Source organism: Lissotriton vulgaris, unplaced genomic scaffold (genome assembly GCF_964263255.1).
Source record: "Lissotriton vulgaris unplaced genomic scaffold, aLisVul1.2 SCAFFOLD_976, whole genome shotgun sequence".
NCBI classification, from domain to species: Eukaryota; Metazoa; Chordata; class Amphibia; order Caudata; family Salamandridae; genus Lissotriton; species Lissotriton vulgaris.
The window spans coordinates 556936-579964 of record NW_028250619.1 but is presented as its reverse complement, the minus strand read 5'-3'; the positions used below and the strand labels follow the sequence as shown (position 1 = coordinate 579964).

At 48.3% G+C, this 23029-nt stretch overlaps 1 protein-coding gene across 1 annotated transcript in view; it reads right to left on the bottom strand.

Moving 5' to 3' along the window:
* LOC147663182 (glycosyltransferase 1 domain-containing protein 1-like) overlaps positions 1–23029 on the bottom strand; it is a gene marked incomplete at its 3' end in the record, with an annotated part of 305663 nt that overhangs the window by 195103 nt on the left and 87531 nt on the right. The window contains exon 4 of the mRNA XM_086950611.1: positions 9373–9424. Within this exon, the coding sequence (XP_086806737.1) occupies positions 9373–9424 (52 nt within the window). The remainder of the gene's footprint in view (positions 1–9372; positions 9425–23029) is intronic.

Sequence of the window (23029 nt, the reverse complement as noted above, 5' to 3'; positions counted from 1 at the left end):
AATGCATGAACGGTTGTATGAGAACTAACGCATGCGCAGTATTCAAGAGGCCACGGATTTAACCCCGTGGTCACTACAAAGCCGCTGTGGCATACAATTCACATATGCAAGTCAGTGGCTAATAGTACTGCTTCTGTAAAGGAATGCCGGGTGGGGGGGTGGCGTGCCCCGCCCACCAACAGCCATCCATTCTACAAAAATGTATAAATCGCACATTTGCACATTTATAGATTATAGACTATAAATATGTATCTATATATATGTACATTGCTTTGTATAAACGTGTATAATAATTATGTTTTTTAAAATATAGATATTAGTTCTGCTTAACAAATGTACATATTACTGATAGATACATTAACCCGTGCAGGCGTTCTACGAAGTGGGCGGGCCTGCGTTGGCCGTGCGCAGCAGCACGCAACTAGTTAATCTACGTTTTTAACATGTACATAAGTGACTGCATAAATAAGTAAATCTTTTATCATAACTATGTATGTACAATTGCTTCACTACTGAATTACAAATAAAATAAAAATTAAGTACAACAACATTTGAAAGACTGAGTTTATCAAATGCATTTTTAATCTACATATATTACCTTCCTTATCCATATATATACCTTCCAAGTACTTATGTATCTATATATGCATTACTTTTATTCTAATTCAGCATATCCAATGAACTACCCTGTTTCTCACCCTATACTGCACTCAGTATACCCTCTAACTCAACTCTCTGACTCCTCTCAAACTTCTTTCTACTACTCTTTCCAATGCATCTCACCCTAAACCTCTATCAATATATCATCTACCTCCACTCTCTCATTCATCCCAGGCCCCATGTCACTGCTTTGATCCCAAGGATAACCCTTTCTAGCCTTTTCCCTCCTCTGACCTCCTCGCATCATCTCATACCTCTTTTACTCTTCAGATTGACCAAACACACCTTTCTAAACCCTCACCTCTCACTCTTCCCCCTACACCTCCCCTTTACTCACCCCAGGCCCGCCTACTGCTATGAACTCAAACAAAAAAAAGATTCTAGACCCTTCCCTCTTCTATCCCTCCTTCCCTCTTCTACCCCTCCACTATCCAGAAAAACATCTCCACCACTCAAATTCATTTCATATTTCCCCATACTAGCTCCCCTCCACCTCTCCTGTACTCATCCCAAACCCCCTCTCACGGCTATAAACTCTCCCCACCCCCAACAAAAAAAATCTGGATCCTTCCCTCTTTTAGCCCGACACTATTCCTTTTCAATCCAAATAACAGACTAACATCTCCACCACTCAAATTCATGTTTCCATATACTAATTCCTGGTTATCCTGTTTAGGTTCCGGAGTAGCGCGCTACTCACCAAAAGAGCTTCAACACCTCATCAGGGGTAGCAAGTGCTATATGAAGGCAAACCTTTTTCCCTCTTCTATCCCTCCTCTATCCTTCTCAATCCAAATAACTGAATAACATACCCACCACTCAAATTCCTTTCATATTTCACTTTATTAATCGTTTATGGGATCTGGAGTAGCATGCTACTCTCCGAAAAAGCACGTTGACGCCTCGTCAGGGATAGTAAGCGCTATATGAATGCAATTACAATACAATACAATAAACGACCACATCTGTGGTGCTGAGGCCAGGCAGCAGACACCTGGCCAGGCTGCCAGCCCTACATGGCTCTGTGGTGAGGAATCAATAGCTGTTTTGCCGGGGCACCAGGGCCCAACAACTATGGCAGACATTTCTCAGTCACATTTCAAGGACAGGGAAGTTTGTCCCAAGCCAGGCCACCGTCCGCAGTTAGCTCAGGAATTCTCCCAAGCTAACATGGCCACACCAAGTTGCATCTAGTCTCAGGAGCCCTCCCAATCCAAGATGGCCGCAGCACGGGCACTCCAGCTCATGTTTAGTGACTCTCCTCCCCAGGTCAGGATACTATGATGACCGCATAAAGCCCACACCCACAAGAGCCGGGCAGCTTTGTAATTCCTGTTTACTACAGATTGAAATTTCCAGTCTTCAGCTTCTGATCAGTTTCTCCATCCACACAGATGCTTCTATTTGCATTTTGACTCTGACTGAATTGTTACCTTGGTCATAATAACCTGATGCTTTTCACATTCATCATGTTCATCATAGACGTCAATCCTGACTTATTCTTCGCACCAGAGACAACGGGCTACTGTATAGTGCACCCAACAAAAACTCTTCTCGCTAGGAGTTCTTTGTTAATGGTGTAGTCTGTCGTTGGCATGTTATGAGGGTGTGTGCTCCAGGTAACAGAGGTGCCCATGTCCTGCTGGGGGGGCCATAAGAGTGTAGGTATATCCTCAGGCACTCACCCCCTCTGCCTTTATTCCTCTGTTTCAGATATTGGTTTTCCGTGTGTTTGGTTTCTTAACACAAGCCTCAGGGAGGCTCCCCACCATTGACTGAGCACCTGTACCCCGCAGGCGCAGCCTTTCATGCGCTCATGCTCAGTCTGGCGAAGAAGGACTCCTGTGAAAGGCGGGAGTGCGCTGAGGATCACGGGGGCTTCCAGGTAGGAATCGTGACCCAAGCAGCTTCCAGGACTCAATAACAAGAGCATCCTTGAGTCTCGCCTTCAAGACACCCAACAGTCAAGAGGCCAGAACTAATCCAGTTCATGGCTTGCATATGGTCATCGTTATTATGAGGTGGCATCAGGAATGCACCAAATCTGGTTTATAATCCTAGCCTGACGTGATGCCCGTCTACTCTACCCCTTCATTAGATGCTCTACAGTTTTCCGTATCACTGAACACGTAGTTCCATTGGTCCAGTCTTCAATCTCCTTGCACACGTCACCATCCCAACAGCGTCCTTCATAGAGGACCACGAGGTGCTTTACCGCAACACCGCCATCCTCGTGGACAACCTCGCCAACCTCGGACTTAAACAACTTGTCACTTCCCCCACCCACATCGCAGGTCACACACTCGACCCCATCTTCACATCCAGCAACCATGTCTCCTTCAGCCACACCACAGACCTCCTCTGGACTGACCACAGCTGCGTTCACTTCACCTACAACAAACCAAAACCCAGCATCCACCTCCAACCTACCCTGCAAAGAAACTGGAACAAAATCACCACGGACCAAATCTCCGCATCGCTCCTTCAAAACACCCCAGCCCTCTCTTCTAACGCTAACGAAGCCGCCGCCAACCTCACCCTATGGTTATCCAACACCGCTGACACCTTAGCACCACTGAAAAAAACGTCAAAACAAACCTGGCAGCAAAAAGGCCTCATGGTTCAACGATGATCTCAAGAAGTCCAAGAAACTCTGCCGCTCCCTTGAAAAGGCCTGGAAAAAAGACCCAACCACCAGCACCAAGGACGCCCTCAAAAACGCCACCCGCATTCACCACCAACTAATCCGAAAAGCCAAGAAAACAGCATTCAAGGATCGACTTGACAACAACGCTCACAACAGCAAGGAACTTTTCAACATCGTCAAGGAATTTTCCAATCCCTCGGCCAACTCCAACGACATCACCCCCTCTCAAACCCTCTGCGACTCCCTAGCCTCATTTTTCCACAACAAGATTGCAGACATCCACAACAGCTTTGACAACCAACCCGGAAACCAACCCACCCTACCATCTGCTGATCATCTTCCCCCCGTGAACACCCTTAACGACTGGAACCCAATCTCCACTGAGGACACCATCCGCCTGATGAATTCCATCCACTCAGGATCCCACACAGACCCATGTCCTCACCACATCTTCAACAAAGCAGACTCCGTCATAGCACCGCACCTCCGAAACGTCATCAACTGCTCCTTCAACTCCGCCACCTTCCCGGAAGACTGGAAACACGCTGAACTCACCGCCCTTCTGAAAAAACCCACAGCGGACCCCACCGAACTCAAAAATTACCGCCCCATCTCACTTCTTCCATTCCCGGCCAAAGTCATCGAGAAAGCTGTCAACAACCAGCTCGCCGCCTTCCTCGAAGCCAACAAATCCCTCGACCCCTCACAATCTGGCTTCCGAGCAAAACACAGCACTGAGACCGCCCTCATCGCAGCAACAGACGACATTCGAACTCTACTGGACAACGGAGACACAGTCGCCCTCATCCTCCTTGACCTCTCTGCAGCATTCGACACAGTCTGCCACAAAACCCTTTTACAACGCCTCAATAACATCGGAATCCAAGGAAAAGCACTTGAATGGATCACCTCGTTCCTCACCGGAAGAACCCAGAGAGTCCGCCTTCCACCATTCAAGTCCGAGGCCTCTGAAGTCATCTGCGGCGTACCACAAGGATCCTCACTCAGTCCCACCCTCTTCAACGTTTACATGAGCCCCCTCGCGGCCATCGCACGCCAACACAACCTCAACATCATCTCTTACGCGGATGACACTCAACTGATCCTTTCTCTCACCAATGACCCCAGCACCGCCAAAACTAACCTACATGAAGGAATGAAAGAAGTTGCCGAATGGATGAAACAAAGCCGTCTGAAACTGAACTCAGACAAAACAGAAGTCCTCATCTTAGGTACATCCCCCTCTGCATGGGACGACTCCTGGTGGCCGGAAGCCCTCGGAAAAGCACCCATCCCGACAGACCACGCACGAAACCTAGGCATCATCCTGGATTCTTCACTCTCAATGAACAAACAAGTCAGCGCCGTATCCTCTTCCTGCTTCAACATTCTTCGCATGCTCAGAAAAACATTTCGCTGGATCCCCTCCGACACAAGGAAAACAGTCACCCACGCTCTGGTCACGAGCCGACTGGACTACGGAAACACCCTCTACGCAGGTACTACCGCAAAACACCAGAAGAAACTCCAACGAATCCAAAACGCCTCAGCCAGACTCATATTGTCAGCTGTTATTTCGATCGTGGCACGCGCTGTGTGCGCTGCAGGACCAGAGCTGCTGTGTAATTTTAAAAATACCTCGTTTTCTATTTTATTTAGATTTATTTGCATTTCCCCTGCTTTTAAATCGCGCCTGGCCCTCACCTGCACTCTAACTTGTGGGAACCACACCGCTGTTGGGCGGGTCCGCATCCTCGCGTAATTGGCATCTTAGTAGCGCCATCTTGGAAGTACTTTGTGCCGCTTTTCGGCGCTAGCAGGTAGGCTTGACGCTCTAGTCGTCAGAAGGACGCTAGGCGTGTACTTAAGCCAGGTAAACTGTAGGCTCCCCCTTGTCAGCTGTTATTTCGATCGTGGCACGCGCTGTGTGCGCTGCAGGACCAGAGCTGCTGTGTAATTTTAAAAATACCTCGTTTTCTATTTTATTTAGATTTATTTGCATTTCCCCTGCTTTTAAATCGCGCCTGGCCCTCACCTGCACTCTAACTTGTGGGAACCACACCGCTGTTGGGCGGGTCCGCATCCTCGCGTAATTGGCATCTTAGTAGCGCCATCTTGGAAGTACTTTGTGCCGCTTTTCGGCGCTAGCAGGTAGGCTTGACGCTCTAGTCGTCAGAAGGACGCTAGGCGTGTACTTAAATCAGTCATGCTGACGCGCAGCGGTTACGCGCTGCGGGGACGCCAGACTGACGTCGGAGTTACGCCAGAGTTCAGCCCGTCTGCGCCCGTCCGCGCTGAGGACGCGCTGCAGGACGGTCTGGACCCTGGGACTCCTGGCGTTTCCGTGTCCCCCATCCGGGAGGATTTGCTTTGTAACCTTCTGTCCCTGAGACCCCCTGCGCTTTGCTGCCATCATCGGCTTAGACCTGAGGTTTTGCTTCAGGCCCGTTCGTGTCCTTCCTGCAATATTTCTTTTACTTGCACTACTCAGGCCCGTATTCATCCTATCCCTTCTGCGCCTGCCATTAATATCTCCCATTCCAAACAGGGATTCTTGATCAATGCACGTTCCTTGATCAAACATGGGATTGAATTTCACGACTTTGTTAGCTCGAGGCTTCCCGACTGGGTCTTTGTTACCGAAACGTGGGCTTCTGAGTCCTCCGGCCATGATCTGCTTTTGGCCATACCTGAAGGATACACCTTCCTAAGGTTAGACAGAGAACGCTGTAGAGGTAGTGGAATAGCCATTCTTTCTAAATCTACCCTCTCTTGTACCATAAAACCCCTATCGGTCCCTACTGATCCCTTTGAGGCACTATACTTTTGTATTGTGCATACCCCGGTGAGCTCCTTTTCTGGTATTTTACTCTATAGGCCCCCCGGGTCCAGAGCTAACTTTTGCCCAGAACTTTTTAGAATTCTGGAACCTTATTTTGGCAGACCTCATCTCACCATTTTGGGTGACATTAATTTCCACTTAGAGGATTTGGCCTCGAAAGATACCCTCTCTCTGCTTAACTCTCTGGAGGCATGCGATTTTGTCCAACGAGTTCTCCATCCGACTCACAAGGCGGGGCATATCCTTGACGGGATTTTTACTAATGATTCTAGACTAGCTGTCGGAATGCCGGTACCAATCACCTGGTCTGACCACCTAGCAGTCCCGTTGTCTCTAGACATTCCCTGCCCTGATGTTAATGTGGGCACTGGCAAAAAACAATCTAAAAGGAGCTTCAAAAACTTTACTAAGGAGGCTCTAGCCCCTTTTATTCTTAACGTCAATATTACAACTCAGCGGAAGGTGGAAGAGTCGGCCCAAGAACTCACTGATGCCATTACCAGAGCCGCTGACGAACTAGCCCCTCCTTCCTTGAAATCTGCAGCTCGTCAGAAGCCAACTGCCCCCTGGTTCTCAGCCGATTTGAGGCTTCTCAGACAAAAATGCAGACAGAAGGAACGTGGGTGGCGTAAATCCTGGGATCCCAAAGATCGAGAAGGCTATAAGAGCCTATTACGAGAGTACAAAAATAGAGTCATTAAGGAAAAACAGGAGTATTTTTCCAACTTAACCTGTTCTTTAACATCCTCTAAAGAGCTCTTTAAAATAGTGGATTCACTGTGCTCTCTCCAGGTACCTGACCCTGTAGTTGCTTCCCAGGAGCTATGTAACGATATATCAGACTTTTTCTACAAAAAGATAGATGATATTCACATAGCTCTACAGTCGCAGAGGAACTCTTTTAGTTCTGAGGATTTCTCTCGAATTAAACGACTGGAAGCTTGGAATAAAGACTCCCCTCAGTCCCTTGAACATTTTCCTGCTCTTTCCTTGGAGGATCTTAATAGCCTGTTGGACAAAACAAAATCTTCTTCCCCACTTGATCCAGTTCCTCTGAAACAACTTAAGAACTGCAGAGAGATCATTCTTCCTCCGATGCTGGAAGTTATGAATGGAGCCTTGGAACAGGGCATTTTTCCGTCACTTTGGAAGAAAGCCATTGTAAAGCCGCTGCTGAAAAAGACCACCTTAGACCCTGCAGTACTGAAGAATTTTAGACCCATTTCTCTGCTGCCGGCCCCTGCTAAGATGTTGGAGACCCATTTGAACCTTCATCTTTCAAACTTCCTCGATACCTCAGGTTTCTTGGACGGGTCCCAACATGGCTTTAGAAAGCTGCATAGCACGGAGTCTGCCTTGACGAAAGTCATGGATAACATCCGCAGAAAAGTGGATTTAGGTCAAACCACCGTGCTGGTGCTGCTAGATCTTTCAGCAGCATTCGACACCCTGTCTCCCCTTACTTTAACATCTAGGTTAAGGGAGGCAGGGGTTGAAGGACCGGCACTCAGTCTCCTGAGCTCCTTTTTACACCAACGAGAGCAGCGTGTCATGCTAGGTGAGTACCTCTCCCCTGCTAAGTCTTTGCAAAGTGGGGTGCCACAGGGGTCGGCATTGAGTCCGACCCTGTTTAACATCTACGTGGCCCCCCTTGCAAGACTAGTAAGATCTCAGGGGATGGAGGTAGTGTCGTATGCCGACGACACGCAGATTATGGTATCCCTGACCCACTCTGTGAACGAAACCGCATCGAACTTTAGGGCCTGCATGCAACTTGTTGCAGAGTGGATGATTTCCAACTCCCTAAAGTTGAACGGGGATAAGACAGAGGTCCTGGTCTTTGGCAAAGACCAGGGCATGTGGTCAGGTGACTGGTGGCCTCCTTCTTTAGGTAGCTGCCCCATACCTACACAATCTGCCAGGAACCTTGGCGTCATCTTTGACACTCAGCTCTCCATGGAGCTTCAGGTCAACAGAACGGTGGCTACCTGTTGGGGCGTCATCAGAACCCTGAAAAGGATTGTTCACTATCTGTCCCCACAGGCACGGAAACAGGTGGTGATCGCCCTTGTTGGCTCAAGGCTCGATTACTGCAACTCACTGTACGCCGGGGCCAACAAGGGCCTGCTTCAGCGCCTGCAGGTTATACAAAACGCGGCAGCGCGGTTTGCTCTCGCCCTGCCTTGGTTGGCATCTATGACCTTGGCGAGGAAGAACCTCCATTGGCTCCCTATTCCCTCAAGGATTACGTTTAAACTCCTCTGCCTTACATATAAGGCTCTAACTGCAGGCTCGGCGGATGCCCTTGGATCGCTAATTATTAGATACGTTCCGAGCAGATGTCTACGTTCCAGTGAGCTTAATCAACTGGTAACTCCCAGAGCCAACAAGGCTACTGCCTTCCCTTGACCTCTTTAGGAAGTCATTGAAAACTTGGCTTTTTACTAATGCATACCAGTAGGCTCTGTTTCTGTCTGCTAACAGTCTGTTATTTGATTTAGGCGCCTTGACGCCCACTGGGCATAGCTGCGCATTATAAATGATATTTCATTCATTCATTCATTCATATTAGACATCCCACGCAACGAACACATCTCTGATCACCTTAAAGACCTCCACTGGCTACCCGTCAATAAGAGGATCACTTTCCGACTGCTTACCCACGCACACAAATCACTCTACGACATCGGACCAGAATGCCTCAACTCACGACTGTCCTTCTACACCCCCTCCCGCCAACTACGTTCTTCCAACCAAGCCCTCGCCACTGTACCTCGCATCAACAAGACCACCATGGGAGGCAGATCCTTCTCATACCTGGCAGCTAAAACATGGAACTCACTCCCCGCTTACCTTCGCCTTACCCAGAACCACCTAGCATTCAGAAAGCAACTTAAAACGTGGATATTTGACAAGTAATCCCCCTCCCCTTCCTAAGCGCCTTGAAACCCTCTGGGTATGTAGTGCGCTATATAAATTCTATGACTTGACTTGACTTGACATCCAACACAAAACATCAAAACAACCATGCAGGTATATCGCCTTGAAGGGATAAGAAGTGCCCTGTCCCCTCTAATCATGGGACACTACGCCTGAGCGAAGCATTCTTTACCACAAATACAACACAGTTAACTCACAGAAGCACAGAAAACCATAAGTACCAACCACAGAACATAAAATGCTCTTTGGATTGTAGAACGAATCCGTAAAACTTAAAACGTACCCATTGCGTGTCCGCCGCCTCTTTCATCTGACAGGTGAATGCCACCGCAAACCTAGGAAGAAAGAGAGTGAAGTTAAGGAAGGGAACTGATCCATATGTGTGATGGAGAAGAGCATTGATAATAGTGGTATCAGCTGGTAACCCCGGAGTTCACTCTCATCCTCAGTCATCGGTCATCAAGCCCTCCACTCTTGCTGCACTCCTGAAGCACTGAAGTATACAAGCCAGCGAGAGAGGGAGGGGTCGATCCACAGAACTAACTTAAGACAAAATCCTAAACTTACTACTTTTGGTATTCACAGAAGGCATTTAGTAGTAGTAAAGTTAGGATTTTGTCTTAAGTTTGATTTAAGACAGACTAAAGACAGACTTAAGACAGATTTAGATAGACTTAAGACAGACTTAAGACAAACTTAAAACAGACTTAAGACAGACTTAAGACAAACTTAAGACAAACTTAAGACAAACTTAAGACAAACTAAAGACAAAATCCTGTCTTAAGTCTGTCTTAAGTCTGTCTTAAGTCTGTCTTAAGTCTGTCTTAAGTCTGTCTTAAGTCTGTCTTAAGTCTGTCTTAAGTCTGTCTTAAGTCTGTCTTAAGTCTGTCTTAAGTCCGTCTTAAGTCCGTCTTAAGTCCGTCTTCAGTCCGTCTTAAGTCCGTCTTAAGTCCGTCTTAAGTCCGTCTTAAGTTTGTTTTAAATCAAACTTAAGACAAAATCCTAACTTTACTACTACTAAATGCCTTCTGTGAATACCAAAAGTAGTAAGTTTAGGATTTTGTCTTAAGTTAGTTCTGTGAATCGGGCCCGGAGTTCTTGAATCACTCTCACCCACTGGTAATTACTCAGGCCACATTCCAATCCATTGCCCTCCAGACCTCCTCAGTTGGGACTCAGCCATATGCAAATCAGATCTCACCCAGCCATAATGGGAACAGTTTAGCCCGGAACTGACAAGTCAGGTTCTCTCTGAACCAGAACACAAGCAACCCAGGTCGGTTCCGCCCGAGTTATGGGCTCATCAGCCAGGCAAAGCTTGGATCCAGTGACACAGTGTGCATGGGACCCATGGCTGGACAGACCCATCCCACTTAGGGTGTTGCACTAAAATATACAAAAAAGTAATGAATGTAATTCTTGACTAAATCTCAGCCACTGGTAACTACTCGGCCGCATCAAAGTCTCTTGTTATTCTTCGCACAACATCCCACTGAGTTTGGACCCAGGTATATGCAAATCAGTCTTGATCCTGCTCCAATGGGAACAGGTCAGTCCAAACTTCCAGGCCACAATGGATTGGGATACGGTCCGGAAGAAGTTGATGGGGTTCCTCTGCTTCTGGAGATGCTCGAGGCAGTGGGGGTCCGTTAGGCTCCTGTCAGTATCTTCCAGGGGTCCTGGTTCTTTTGGGGTAGATGCAGCTACTTGGCTGCCTGATGAAGAAAGGCTGGATGTAGCCTCTGGTGCGGGCTGGTACTCTTCTATTCCAGGTCTACTGGAGGAGAGACGGTGCAAGACTTGATCAATCAATCAATATGGGGAATTATAAGCTCACTACTCACCTGTGAGGGTCTCAAGGTGCGCTCATGGAAGTCCAGGAGCTGCGCAGTACAGCATGGAGGGGCTGGTGGTGGTGTGACGACAAAGCCAGACACAGGCATGCATCGCCACCCACTGGTGCAGAGCACAGGACTGTGTGCCACTCGCCTGCGGGCATGGATGTACCTACCTGCTGGTGATCGTTAGGAACCAAACAATGGTGCCCGGGGAACAAATTGGATTCCTATAGACACAACCCGTATAAACGCAGGAGTCTTCCCTGAGGAGCACAGCTCCATGCAAAGGAATTTAATTAAAAATGAAATGCTCATTATGCAGCCCTGCACCGTTCAATATTTCGTTTTATGAAGTTTCGCCGTGTATCGTGCAGGAGAGGAATCCACAACTCACGCACCTTTCTGACTGCTCCGGCGCAATCAATGCAGGAACAAAAATCAATTGTTGTTTTAATGACTGTGTGATGAATAGCAGCAGCGGAGATACTGCGGAGGGCCATTAGCTCTGGACGCGGAAGGCTGTATCGCTCTCCTCGTTCAATGGGCCAGTTCTGCGAACTCCGCAGCACCCACCAGGATCAATGACTAAGTACCTGAGCGAGTTCTTCTCCAACCACATCTGTCCAAGAGGCAATGCTCTGCAGGGACCCCCACGAGCCCACAAAACCTTAGAAAAACACCACTCACCCTAGTCTCCCCTCCACTAATCAGTTCCTCAAACTTGCTTACATTTCCTTTCTTAGGTTCCAGCCAATATAGGAAATGTGCAGTAAGGACCCGGGTTATATCTAACCAACCTTTACAGAGTCCAGTGCCATGCACGGGTGATATTGAAGGCGGTGAAGTCCAAGTCTGGCCTCATTTAGACCTCCTGGATTTTCAAAAATCCTATCCCGGTCCTTAACGCGTATTCACCGTCCAATAACACCTATACCTCCGGCATAGGTTTAAAGAACAAATCCTTCATAATCGTCCCGTATCACCCCAACATTCTCCTGTATGAGCCCACTTGTGTAGGTAAATCTCTAAAGATGTGGGGAGGAGGAAGAAGCAGGGAGGGGAGAGCAGGGTAGATTGTATTCATGTCGGGGATCCAAAAATAAATGTAGTCTACCTTCTTATAATAAGTCGTGTCCATCGCACATCACTGAATCCGCCCTTGGTTTCCACCACATTGGGAAACCCCCATCCACAAGGTCTTGTTTCTCGACATTGGGACTTCAGCAGGAATATGTAGACGTATCTTACGCTGGTTATGTATTGTTCAGCACACACGTGTAGAGGATATCCGTATGGGGTTATCTGCTCCTGAAGGGGCCCTAGAACTCCCCTAAATTGTGTTGTGTCTCTATGGTTTGGTGCCACAAGCAGTGCCTTCTATTAACAGCCGGGCTGGTGCGGTGAAATTTATCCAGAAGTCTATGGCTGGTGGTGCACGTTTACCAACCAAATCCTGAGAGTCCAGATCGAGCGCTCTCAATAATCCATATTTGATAAGGCGTACAGTTGGACATTTTGTTTCGTGACTTGGTATTTTCTTAAACACATTTTAAAGAAAGTATCATTGGCGCCTCATAGGGTTCAAGGGACAAGCACAGCAAACATCCCACGAAGGGAATTAGGCCTAGGTGTCACATTCAATTTTATAAATGGTACCCTGCCCCACAAACAAATGCCCGGGGCCTTCTAACTTTGTAAATCATCTCTCACCTTCTAAATAAGAGGTGTAAATATTGTCCCTGACCATGTGTTTTAATCTTGTATTAATGTACCTCCTCCCCCAAATATTGCATGTTGTTTGGCATCCTCTTGAAGAGTAGTCCCGAATAGACCCTTTTCCATTAGTAGATATGAGGGGTAGCACCCTCATATCCAATATTCCAATACTCGTATTCCAATTAATTTTGCGACCCAAAATTGGGAGAGTCTATGTACGCTGTACATCGAAGACGGTATCGATCGAGGACTGCGGCCCGGAAAGAGTGAGCAAGACGTTGTTGGCATATATAAAATCTTTTTTACTCCTGCATCTGTAGGAATCCGTTTTACGCCAGCATCCGGGATTATGCCCTTGCGGATCTAGCGCCAATAAGAGTAGTAGTGGTGGCTACAGGTCCCAGCGGAGTCCTTACTGCTATGGAATACCTCAGGCATACATCTTCCACAATTAAGCTTAGAGTATGGGGCTTCCAATAGCCATCTGACCTGGTTGAGAGATAATTGACCTATTCTAGCGCCTTCCATTGTCCAAACAACGACCCCATTGAACAATCCCAAGCGCCTTACAGCATCGAGTGAAATTGCTGTTTTCAAACTGTCTCTGGACATGTGTCCCGGGTCAGATCTGATCTGCACAGGGTGTATAAGACACAGGGTTGTCTTCTGTAAGTTGGCTGGCTAAGACTGCGCAAAATGAACTGGGGATGGGAAAAGCATATGAAGGGGTCACTCAGCTTCCACTGGTAGATCATATCTTAATCAAAAGACACCGAACTGGCTAAGACTTTGGGCAGGATTTTTACGTCTGTATTGAATAGTGAAATGAGGAGGACTGTAGGACATAGTAAGCGATCCTTTCCAGGTTCGTGGAGAAGCGTCAACATTGCCCTGTTCTATTCGTAAGAGACCCCGTTTTCTCCGTGGCCCTAAATAACTGATGGAGAAGTGACTTTAAAAGAGTTCTGTGGACTTCACATCCATCAGAGGGGAATCCATCGATCCCCAGGGCGTTCCAACTGGCCCTCTCTCCCCCTACAGCCGCTGGGGTCTCACCTCTTGCAATGTCCCCTCCTCACCACCCTGCACGTCCTCAGATAAAGTTGCCATTCTTACTCTGGCTTGGAAAGGGCCCTCTAACCCTTGGGTATCAATCAGTCTGTCCTGAGTCATACAGATACAAAAATACCCAGCAAACTCTTAAAAAATATCAGAGGATGCTTTGAGAGCGGTGAGCCGAACTCCTGGTTGAAGGCAGACACAGTGACCAGAGCTTCTTCCCACTATTAGAACTCTCTGTTCAATGAGGCTCCGCTCCTCCCACTGTAAAATAAAAATTGCCTAAGAATGTCAGAGCCTTAGGGCAGTCAGATGTCCTGTCCCTTTCTCTGCCCTCAAATCAGACACAGTTTGGTCATTAACAGCCTCTGATAGGAAACCTCTCAGTGCCTTTGCTTCCAGGGACAAAAACTTGCTGCAAAATTTGGATTTATCCTGAAAACGAAGGAGTGATTCCAGCGTTCCTTCGCGTCTGAGGGATTAGTAGAATTATAAAAAAATCCCCCTAATATAGAATAACTCATGCCTAACCGTCCCACCCCATTTTAGGCGGCACTGGGGAATCCGTATCGAAATAGTAAATGTCACCCTTTCTTCCACGTGCCCAAATTGCTATCTAACTGACCTGGGCGCAGCTTTTCTTCGAAAGGCAGACACCATAGACGTGACATTTAGTTTTCTGAAGAAGAAGGAAGTAAAGTTTCGGTCGACCCAGAACTAAAACTTCATGCATCTGGAATTTAAAGCCGGCGGCCTCTTTCAAAATGCCGATTCGCCCAGAGAAGAGCGGTGGCGGCCCGCCTTGCTAAAGCAGTCAACAGCAATATAAGGCGCGCCCCTGTCTCCTAAACCAGAGAGCAACCTGCAGTGCGCGCACACATTCTGCACACACGCACTCTTAACGAGGCACTCGTGTGCTCAGACGCCCACGCACTCTTACGGATGGAAACATAACCATATTTGCATGTTTTGAGATGCTGTGCCTTCAGGAAATGACTTTCTCTTCCTGCAAACAAGCTCGTTCGTGTTTGTCCAGTTGCGCTTTCAGTTACGAACATGTATTTGTCCAAGTCTTTACTAGCTATCTGCTTACATGTTTTATTTAGAACTTAAGGCCCTTTGTAGAGTCGCGCACCCTGCATCCTACACTCAGTGAACATAGTTATTATGCTCACTAATACATATGTGTATGAGCTGCAAACAAGTAGGACCTGCTTAGGATTTCCCTCTCAATACAATGAAAATCTACCATGCCCGTCATTGCGGAAAAGTGGAGTTGCTTTTACTCGCTGTCTCGTTCCTCTTCAAATGAGATGTTGGGTTTATTCGCCATCATTGTTTGGGAGGTGAGAGCTTGCATTGATCTCATGGTAGGAAATTAATTACTTGTGAGCTTGATGTGTGCCACAAGCTACTGATAAATGCCTGATTTGCAGCCCCTCTTTTCAGGAAGCACAAACATATAAACAAGTTACGTGTACTTCGAGCTGGGAGGGGGTTGGGGGGACGAAGAGAGGCACCCTGAGTGGAGATGTGCTCCGAGGAGGGTGGGGGGCTTAAACGCGGAGAGGCTGCCCGTGCAAAACACATAGTCTGCTGGGATCCCCCTGTCCTCCCCGTGCACCTCTGTGCTCGGTGCATGCTTCACAGCTGGCGTGAAGAATGTTCTTATCTGCTTGTTAAATAAACAAGCAAATAAGAATAGTCTTTTACGCCAGCCACAAAGCAGGCTACCTTGTCCGAGGGTGCAGTGCGAAAAGCGGACAGGGTGGCACCAAAACCCCCTCTTTTCCAATGGAAAGCCAGCGTTTACCACTGACGCTACCCAATGGAAAAGAGGGGCGGGGCTTACAGTACCCTTTTTAGAACAATATCTCTTGCAGGGCGTGGCAGCAGCTTCGCTGCTATGCCCACGCCTCTGTGAGACCTAAAAATCCTTTAAATATAAAAGATCCAACAGTGGAAAATACAACTTGTCCCTTGGCCTACACAGTGATAAAGTGCTTGTGGAACCCATTCACTGTGGGGCACACTTTTCCTTAATATTTAATATGCCTCCCTTTTATATATGATGTATCCTGCAGTGCAGACCTACAGGGCACACTTAGAAATGTCTTATCAAATGCATCAAAGTTATTCCCCTGCCATGTTACGTCAGTCCTTTCAAAGCTCCGTGCCAGCCAGGCCGCAATGGGGCTCTCAGGAGCCCAGCCCTTTAGTCATATATGTCTGTGATGTATAAATGCAGCAAAGTCCACATATGGCACTTAGCTTTCATGGATTGCTGCATTTCCTGTGCCAACTTGTCATGGTCCAACATAAAACTTTAAAAAAAGTCAAGTGTGTGTACCTAATATTTAGGGCGAGAGTGCGCGCTCTCTATCACCGAGGAGCACAGGGCGCAGCCTCATCACAACTAACAAGTCCATAAAAAATTGAACATTCTGGGGAGAAAGCGCACAGGGAGCTCGGCTAGAAAGTCCAACAAGAAACTAAAATGCAGGGCTGGGAAAACTTCAAGTAAGAAAGTCAATAACTACAGAACCCACTGAGCCTGAGACATGGCCCCAGCGGGTCTGGGAGTAGGGCGGCATTCCCTGCACAGGAGAGGGCCAGGGCACAAGACCTCCTGGTCCCGGGGCTGGGGCTGCCTTACTGTACTTGGAATCATAACCCTGTAACTGAGTCCCCTTGAAGCGTCCAGTGAACCGTGTGCTGACCACTTTCCTTTTCCTAAAACAAGCGCTGGACCAGGTGCTGTTGCATCCGTTCTTGGACGGCTGAGATCTTGCCTCCTTTCGTTTAATTGCTCCCCTGTGAAATGGATCCAAAACAGATAAACACTTTTGCTGGTAACCCTCATCTTTTTATTATGTTTTTCAATTTCTAAGTGCAGCCTCGGGGTGGAGAGAATTAAAACATTCAAAATATGAAAAATAACTAACAAACTAACTAAAGCAGGACAGAGTGGCTGCAAGGTGGCCAGATTGATTTAATCACACCTAAACACATTAGCGCCGCCACTGTACAGTGTTTGCCAGTGAAGCGCTACTTTTGTTTTCTCGTATCTCTTTGAACAACATTGCTTTCCATAGGTGGGAAAGTGCACCATTCCTGGAGGTACTGAAATGCCTGCTTGATGGGTGAATTGGAAAACAAAATGTGTAGAGCGACTGTGTGACCAATGTGGTCTTTTTAAACCAGGCTTCTTACGTTTTGAAAGGATATAAGCAATGGGCATTGAAACGGGTCCCTTCTGGGCCCTGTAATCATGGCCTTAACTTTCCAGGCAAAAACACTCATTGATTTCTGAATAATGAGTGTAAAATGAAAAAGGTAACCATGTTCCTGCTAACATTTCACATGCTTTACTTAATCTTGCATTCCCTAAGAGTGAATGCTTTTTCTAGGTTGTTGTTCATTTTTTTAGGCAGCATATTGCTCGTCTAGTGCCTAATTTGATTTGAGTCACATCCAGGTGTTTATAGCGGGTCAGTTCAGTGCAAGTTTCTCTCAGTGGGCAGTATGGTGTTCAGTGAGGAAGAGGATGTGGCACTATGGTCAGAGCTGCTGAATTTGGAACTGGGGAAGCAGGTTCAGCCTTCATGACCAGGCCACCAAACCACTCTCCTGAGGGAGCACATTCCCATACTAGACCTTAAAAGGCCTGCAATATCTTAAAAGCCCTGGTGTCTTAGCACCAGCAGGTGGACTCTAGCGGTGGCAAGTGTGGGTTAACCTTGAAGGCCTGTCCATCACAATTTATTCTGAAGTTCACCACCAGTCTTGCGGGCCGGCCTATGAAGCAGCATACCCTAGAGTGACAGTGACTCTGTCACTGAGGTCACAGGACCCTTGAGCAGGGCGGCTCTAGGGCGATGCGACTGCACCAGGTGCTAACTTCAGGTGGGGGCGTTGAGTTTACGTATAATATGTTTTTAAAAGCACTTGCTGCCTCCTCCTGGCCTCCAACAATTTTCAGAAACAATAAAAATGTCATGATAACTCCAGTGATTAATGCTCTTAGTAGAGAGAGATGGTGTTTTGTCTACTGGAAGTGTTGACTCATGGAAAGGAAGCACAGAGGGTTAATGTGCCTGCTACAAAGAACATGTACCATGCAGATCACTAAGTGCACATAGTGTAAATAGGTTAGTAGGTTACTGATTTTCTCAGAGAGACTCTATTGTTACTTACAGTTATTAAGTTAAAATCCTAACATAGAACAGTGAGTTATTAACTGTCATTTAAGAGCTGCATGCAAACTGCAAGGTATAAATTAGAGACTTATGGTTTTTTCCCCCAGTATTTGATTATCCTAATTGTTAGACCTGACATCCTTGGCGTGGTTTTTCCCCCATCTTTTTGCCTCTGACTCATGTATTTTTGATGCTGTGCTGGATTTCGTTTTTGCTGGTTTAGATGCTTTGGACCCTCTGCCACTGCTGATCAGTGTCAGAGGGTAAGTGCTCCCTCTGTAAATTGTCATATTGATTGGGTATACCTGATTGGCATATTTGTGTCACCATGAAGTCCCTAGTAAAGTGCACTGTGTGTGCCAGGGCTGGTGATGACAGATGCTACTAGTGGGCCTGCAGCGCAGATTGCGCCACCCACATGAGTAGCCCTAAAATGATGTCTCAGGCCTGCCAGCGCAGGGCCTGTGTGCAGTCAGTGGACTGCCATGTCCGCCTGGCCAGTGTCCCCACTGGCTGGGCCTAACCCTTCCCTGTCTGTGCACACCAGTCACCCCTATGGAAGGCTCAAGGTACCCCCTGGGCAGGGTGCAGTGCATGGATAAGGTAGAGCATGTACTAGTGCAGGTAACATGCTCTGGTAGTGAGCAGCAGCCATTTTGTGTGCTCACTGCTGTAAGGCTATCTTGCTCCATAGAGTAACATGGGGGAGGCTGGTCCCATTGGATCCCAGCCTATCTTCCCATAGGAACAAGATGGGACATAAGTGAAAGATATCCATGAACTCAGAATTTAATAACACATCTTTTAGTAAAGGTTGTTTTTAAATTCTGTGTTTGAGAATGGCACTTTTAGAAAGTGGCTGTTCTCTTGTCTAAACCTTTCTGTGTGCCTGGGACTGTTTGTGGATTGACTGTCTGGGTTGAGGATGACAGGGTCTGCAGAGCCCCAGGGGGTTATCTGAGCCAGCCCCGTGGATGAAAGGCAGCATCTGCTGCCAGGGAAGTGGGAGGAGATAGCACCTGATAGTGAAGGGCTGTGCCTGCCTAACCACAAAGCTGGCTCCACCTCCTGCTGGGCGACTGTCACCTCTGTCCCTGGGACAGGGAGGAAGAAGGAAACCAGAAACACCCCAGACCCCCCAAACTGGTTTGGACCGGGCTCAGGGCCCCCTTTGCACAAAGACTTCAAAAGACTTCAAAGGATTTCAAAGCCTTTTTGGGGTATAAGAGAAGGACCCCTGACTACAGAAAATCAGATTCTACAATCAAGAGGAACCTCTGCCAGAAGAAGGACTGCTGAAGGAGCTGATGGAAGATTGCCTTGCTGTGTGCTTTAAGGGCTGACCTATCCTGCTATCCAACTGAAGGAGAGGAGAAGAAAGGGACTTTGCTGTGAGCTGTGACCCTACCTGCATGAAACTGCTAAGACTTTGCTGTGTGCTGTGTCTGCAACCTGAATCTCCAAGGGCCTGAGAAGAGCTGGCTCCCTGTCTGCAACCCAGGAACATAAAGGTTGCCCAAAGGACCACGAGATTCTGCTGCGCCCCCTGAAGCTGCTGTGCAGTGCAGAGATCGTGAAACACTGCGTGGGGCTGTGTAGCGCACTGGCTGCTCTCTAATCTGAGTGAGGGTGCCGCACTGAACCAGCCTGCCGTGTGGCTGAGATCGACGTGTTCATCGGCACGTAGGGAGCGAAGATCTGAAGCTTGTGGGCCTCTCCAGCGTAAGGAGCGCTGAAAAATAATTGCTGGCCGTGTCACCGTCGCAGCCCGGGGTCAGTAACCCCCCTGGAAGTGCCCCGCATCTCTCCGGCGTTTGTGTGTTGAAGAACGAGCCCGCCGCGCTCTGATTGGGTGAGAGAGCCGAGCCCCCCTCACCAGAGTCGCAACGGGATTGGTCCTTGCAGCGGAGCGTCATCCGCGAGGCCGCGCTCTCAGAGGGGCTCGTCTGCAACGCCGCGACGGGATTGGCTGCCTCGACTGAAGCTGCCGAGGAGCCGAGAGATCACCGGGATCACCGCCGGGCCCGGGGAAGACTGACCTGACCTCGCCGAGGGATCTACGGAGTGTTCCAGCCCCCGGCCTGCCGTCTCTGCTCCCCGCTGCTCTCTGAAGGACCGAGAGCGGGCGGAGAGCGTCCTGAGACCGGCCGGGCTGGAGCGCGAGTAAGCGTTCACCCGCGAGGTGCGCCTAGGGGCCTGTCGCGATACCGATCACGGGGAAGGGAGTCCCCCTCCCCCCAGCTTCCGGGTGAGACGCGCTTGAAGCGCTTAGGGTCCCTGACGCCAGGGGCTCAGTGTGGCATATTTTCTAACGCTGGCATTGTTTGGGACTGCTCATTTTGAGAGCGTTTTAATCACAAAATCATAGGCATATCTTTTTGCCGACTAAAGAGACTAGAGACATTTGGTTCAAGAACTTCCTGAAATTAAGAAACACCAATTAAGATTAAGTGCATCATTGCTATACTGAAGTGATTATCGTGCAACTGCTTTATTTACATTGCTGCAACCAGATAAAAGTTATATATATTTTTATAAAATATACTTACCTGTGTGGTCTCAGTTTGTGGTGGATTGGGGATTATTGTTGTGTTGAGTGCAAATATTATACACATTGCCTTGGGGATAAGCCTGCCTGCTCGCGCCAAGCTACCTAGAGGGAGAGCGGAGGTTATCTACTGTGTGTATTCCTTCACCCTGACTAGAAGCAAGGGTCCCTACTTGGTCTAAGGTACTTACCTCTGCCAACTAGAGACCCCCAGATCTAACATTGTTGGACAGCGGTGCGGATTCTGAACTAATAATTGCACTTGACCTGCAGTGATCTCTTGTACATCACTAGTCTAGTTTAGCAGCACAGGTTGCGCAAGAATTTTTTCTTTTTGGTGAAACCTATTGTTGAAAAGGTTAGGAAGCATCATGTCTGTGAAAGCGGCAAGGGTGAGAGTAGAATTGGAAGTGGAATTCGAAATTCAGGAGCTGTACAACTACAGAAAGGATATCCTGAAACAATTCTGCAAACAGCTTGGATGCCCAGTGAAGGGCAGCGCAAACAAGGAAGAGCTACAGAAAGCTCTGAGGGCCTGGTGGGAGGCCAAACATGTCTCAGAAGAAGCTACTGAAGTGGAAGGCACACCGGAGAATGTTTTTTTGCTCAGTGATTTTGCCAGCGCGGTCAGCATCTAAGGCTGGCAGCAACCATTCAAGTAGGGTTATTTCTCCAATGGATTTGGAGGATAATCAGAGAGCTAGGGCTCATGAGATTGAGCTTTTTAAACTCAAGGCCCAAGCAGAGGAGAGGAAACTACGCCTTGAAACTGAGAAGGCGGGGGAAGAGAGAAGACATGCTCTCGCTTTGGAGGAGAAGAAACTCCAATTGACTCATGAAAGGAACATGAGGGAGCTGGACATCAAAGAAAAACAAGGGGGGTCCAGCTCTAATGGTGGCAGCGCACAACCAGTACAGGCGGGCAAGGTATACATACCAAAGGATCTGGTACAGAATTATCAGAGGGGTGAGGATATTTATGCGTGGTTTAGAGCGTATGAACTAGCCCTAAAGATGAATGAAGTGCCTGAGAAAAGTTGGGGGGCAGGTTTATGGAAGCACTTTGAGGCCTCTGGGAGGGATGTCTTGGCACCCTTAGAAGCAACAGGTACTTTAGCCTACCCCTCCATGAAGGAGGCTTTGTGCCTCAGGTATGGGCTCACTGCAGAACAGTACCGCCAGAAGTTTAGGAACTTCAAGAAGCTTGATTCAAGTACTTGGGTGGAGTGTGTGAGTATGTACACGCGTGCACTGGAAGGTTGGATAAAGGGCAGTAAAGTTACTGATTATGTGGGGTTGTGTCACTTGATTAGTTGGGAGCACTTAAGTAGTTTATGTGTTCCAGAGCTGCGCCAGCATCTTTTAGACAGCAAGTTAACTGATCCCAGTGAGCTTGCTAAAGAGGCGGACCGCTGGACTAGCACCAGGGTCCACAAGGTGGTGGTAAGTACCCCAGCCAAGGGTGGACAGGGTCCCCAGCAGAAGAGTGTGGGGACACAGGTAATCAAAAGGAGTCTTCTAAAGGGCCCCAAAATAGTTCCCAGGAGAAAGAGTCTCAACCCCCCAAGTCTAAGAAGTCCTGTCCCCGTAAAGGCAAACAGGACAACAGGCCCCCGTCTACTTGCTTTACATGTGGGGAGGTGGGGCACATTGCCCCCAAATGTCCAAAGAAACCTCCAGCACCCACTGGTGCTCCAACACCGGCATTAGCTAGTGTAGCTTTGGGAGGGGATTTGATTTCTAGTGGGGAGGAGGGGTTAGCAGTGATGACCCTTGTCTCTTTAGGAGACCAAGAGATGGCCCAGGAAACCTTGCTGCCCTTAAACACTAAGAAATATGGGCAGAAGGTGACCATCAATGGAAAAGAGATAGAAGCTCTGAGAGACACAGGGGCCAGTGTGACATCTGTCAGGTGTCAATGGGTGTCTGAAGAGCAGATCATTCCCAAGGTACTCCGTCCTGTGGTGGCAGCTGACAGTTCAGTGCGCCTCTGCAAGTTGTCACGTGTTCCATTTGAGTGGGGAGGAGTCTCCGGTACATTGGAAGTTGTTGTAAGTGATGCCTTGCCTGTAGATTGTCTATTAGGTAATGACCTGGAGAGCTCTCCATGGAAAGATGTAGAGCACAGGACTCACTTGGAAATGTTGGGCTTGCCTGCGTGGATCTGTGTGACCACACGTGCAATGGCAGCCAGTAAGGGTGGATTAGCAGAACTGGAGCCTGAAACAGTGGCCCAGAGACCTGCCAAGAGAGGAAGAGGTAGAGGGCGCGGGAAACCAGCCCCCACTGTTCCCACGGTCCAGGAGGAAGCAGAACCTGAGGGGGATGCCCTGGAACCTACAGGGGAACAGGTGGCCGAACTGGGGGAATTGCCTGAGCTGTCCCAGTGGCAGCAAGACGGTGGTCCCTCCAGGGAGGAATTCTGCCAAGCTCAAAAGGAGTGCCCTTCCCTCATTGGTGTGCGGCAGCAGGCTGCAGACCAGGCAGCAGGCCTGGGGTCCAAGGAACATTTGATCTACTGGGAGGATGACTTACTTTATAGTGAGCCTAAGTTCGCTGAGCCCGGTGCAGCCCGTGTGC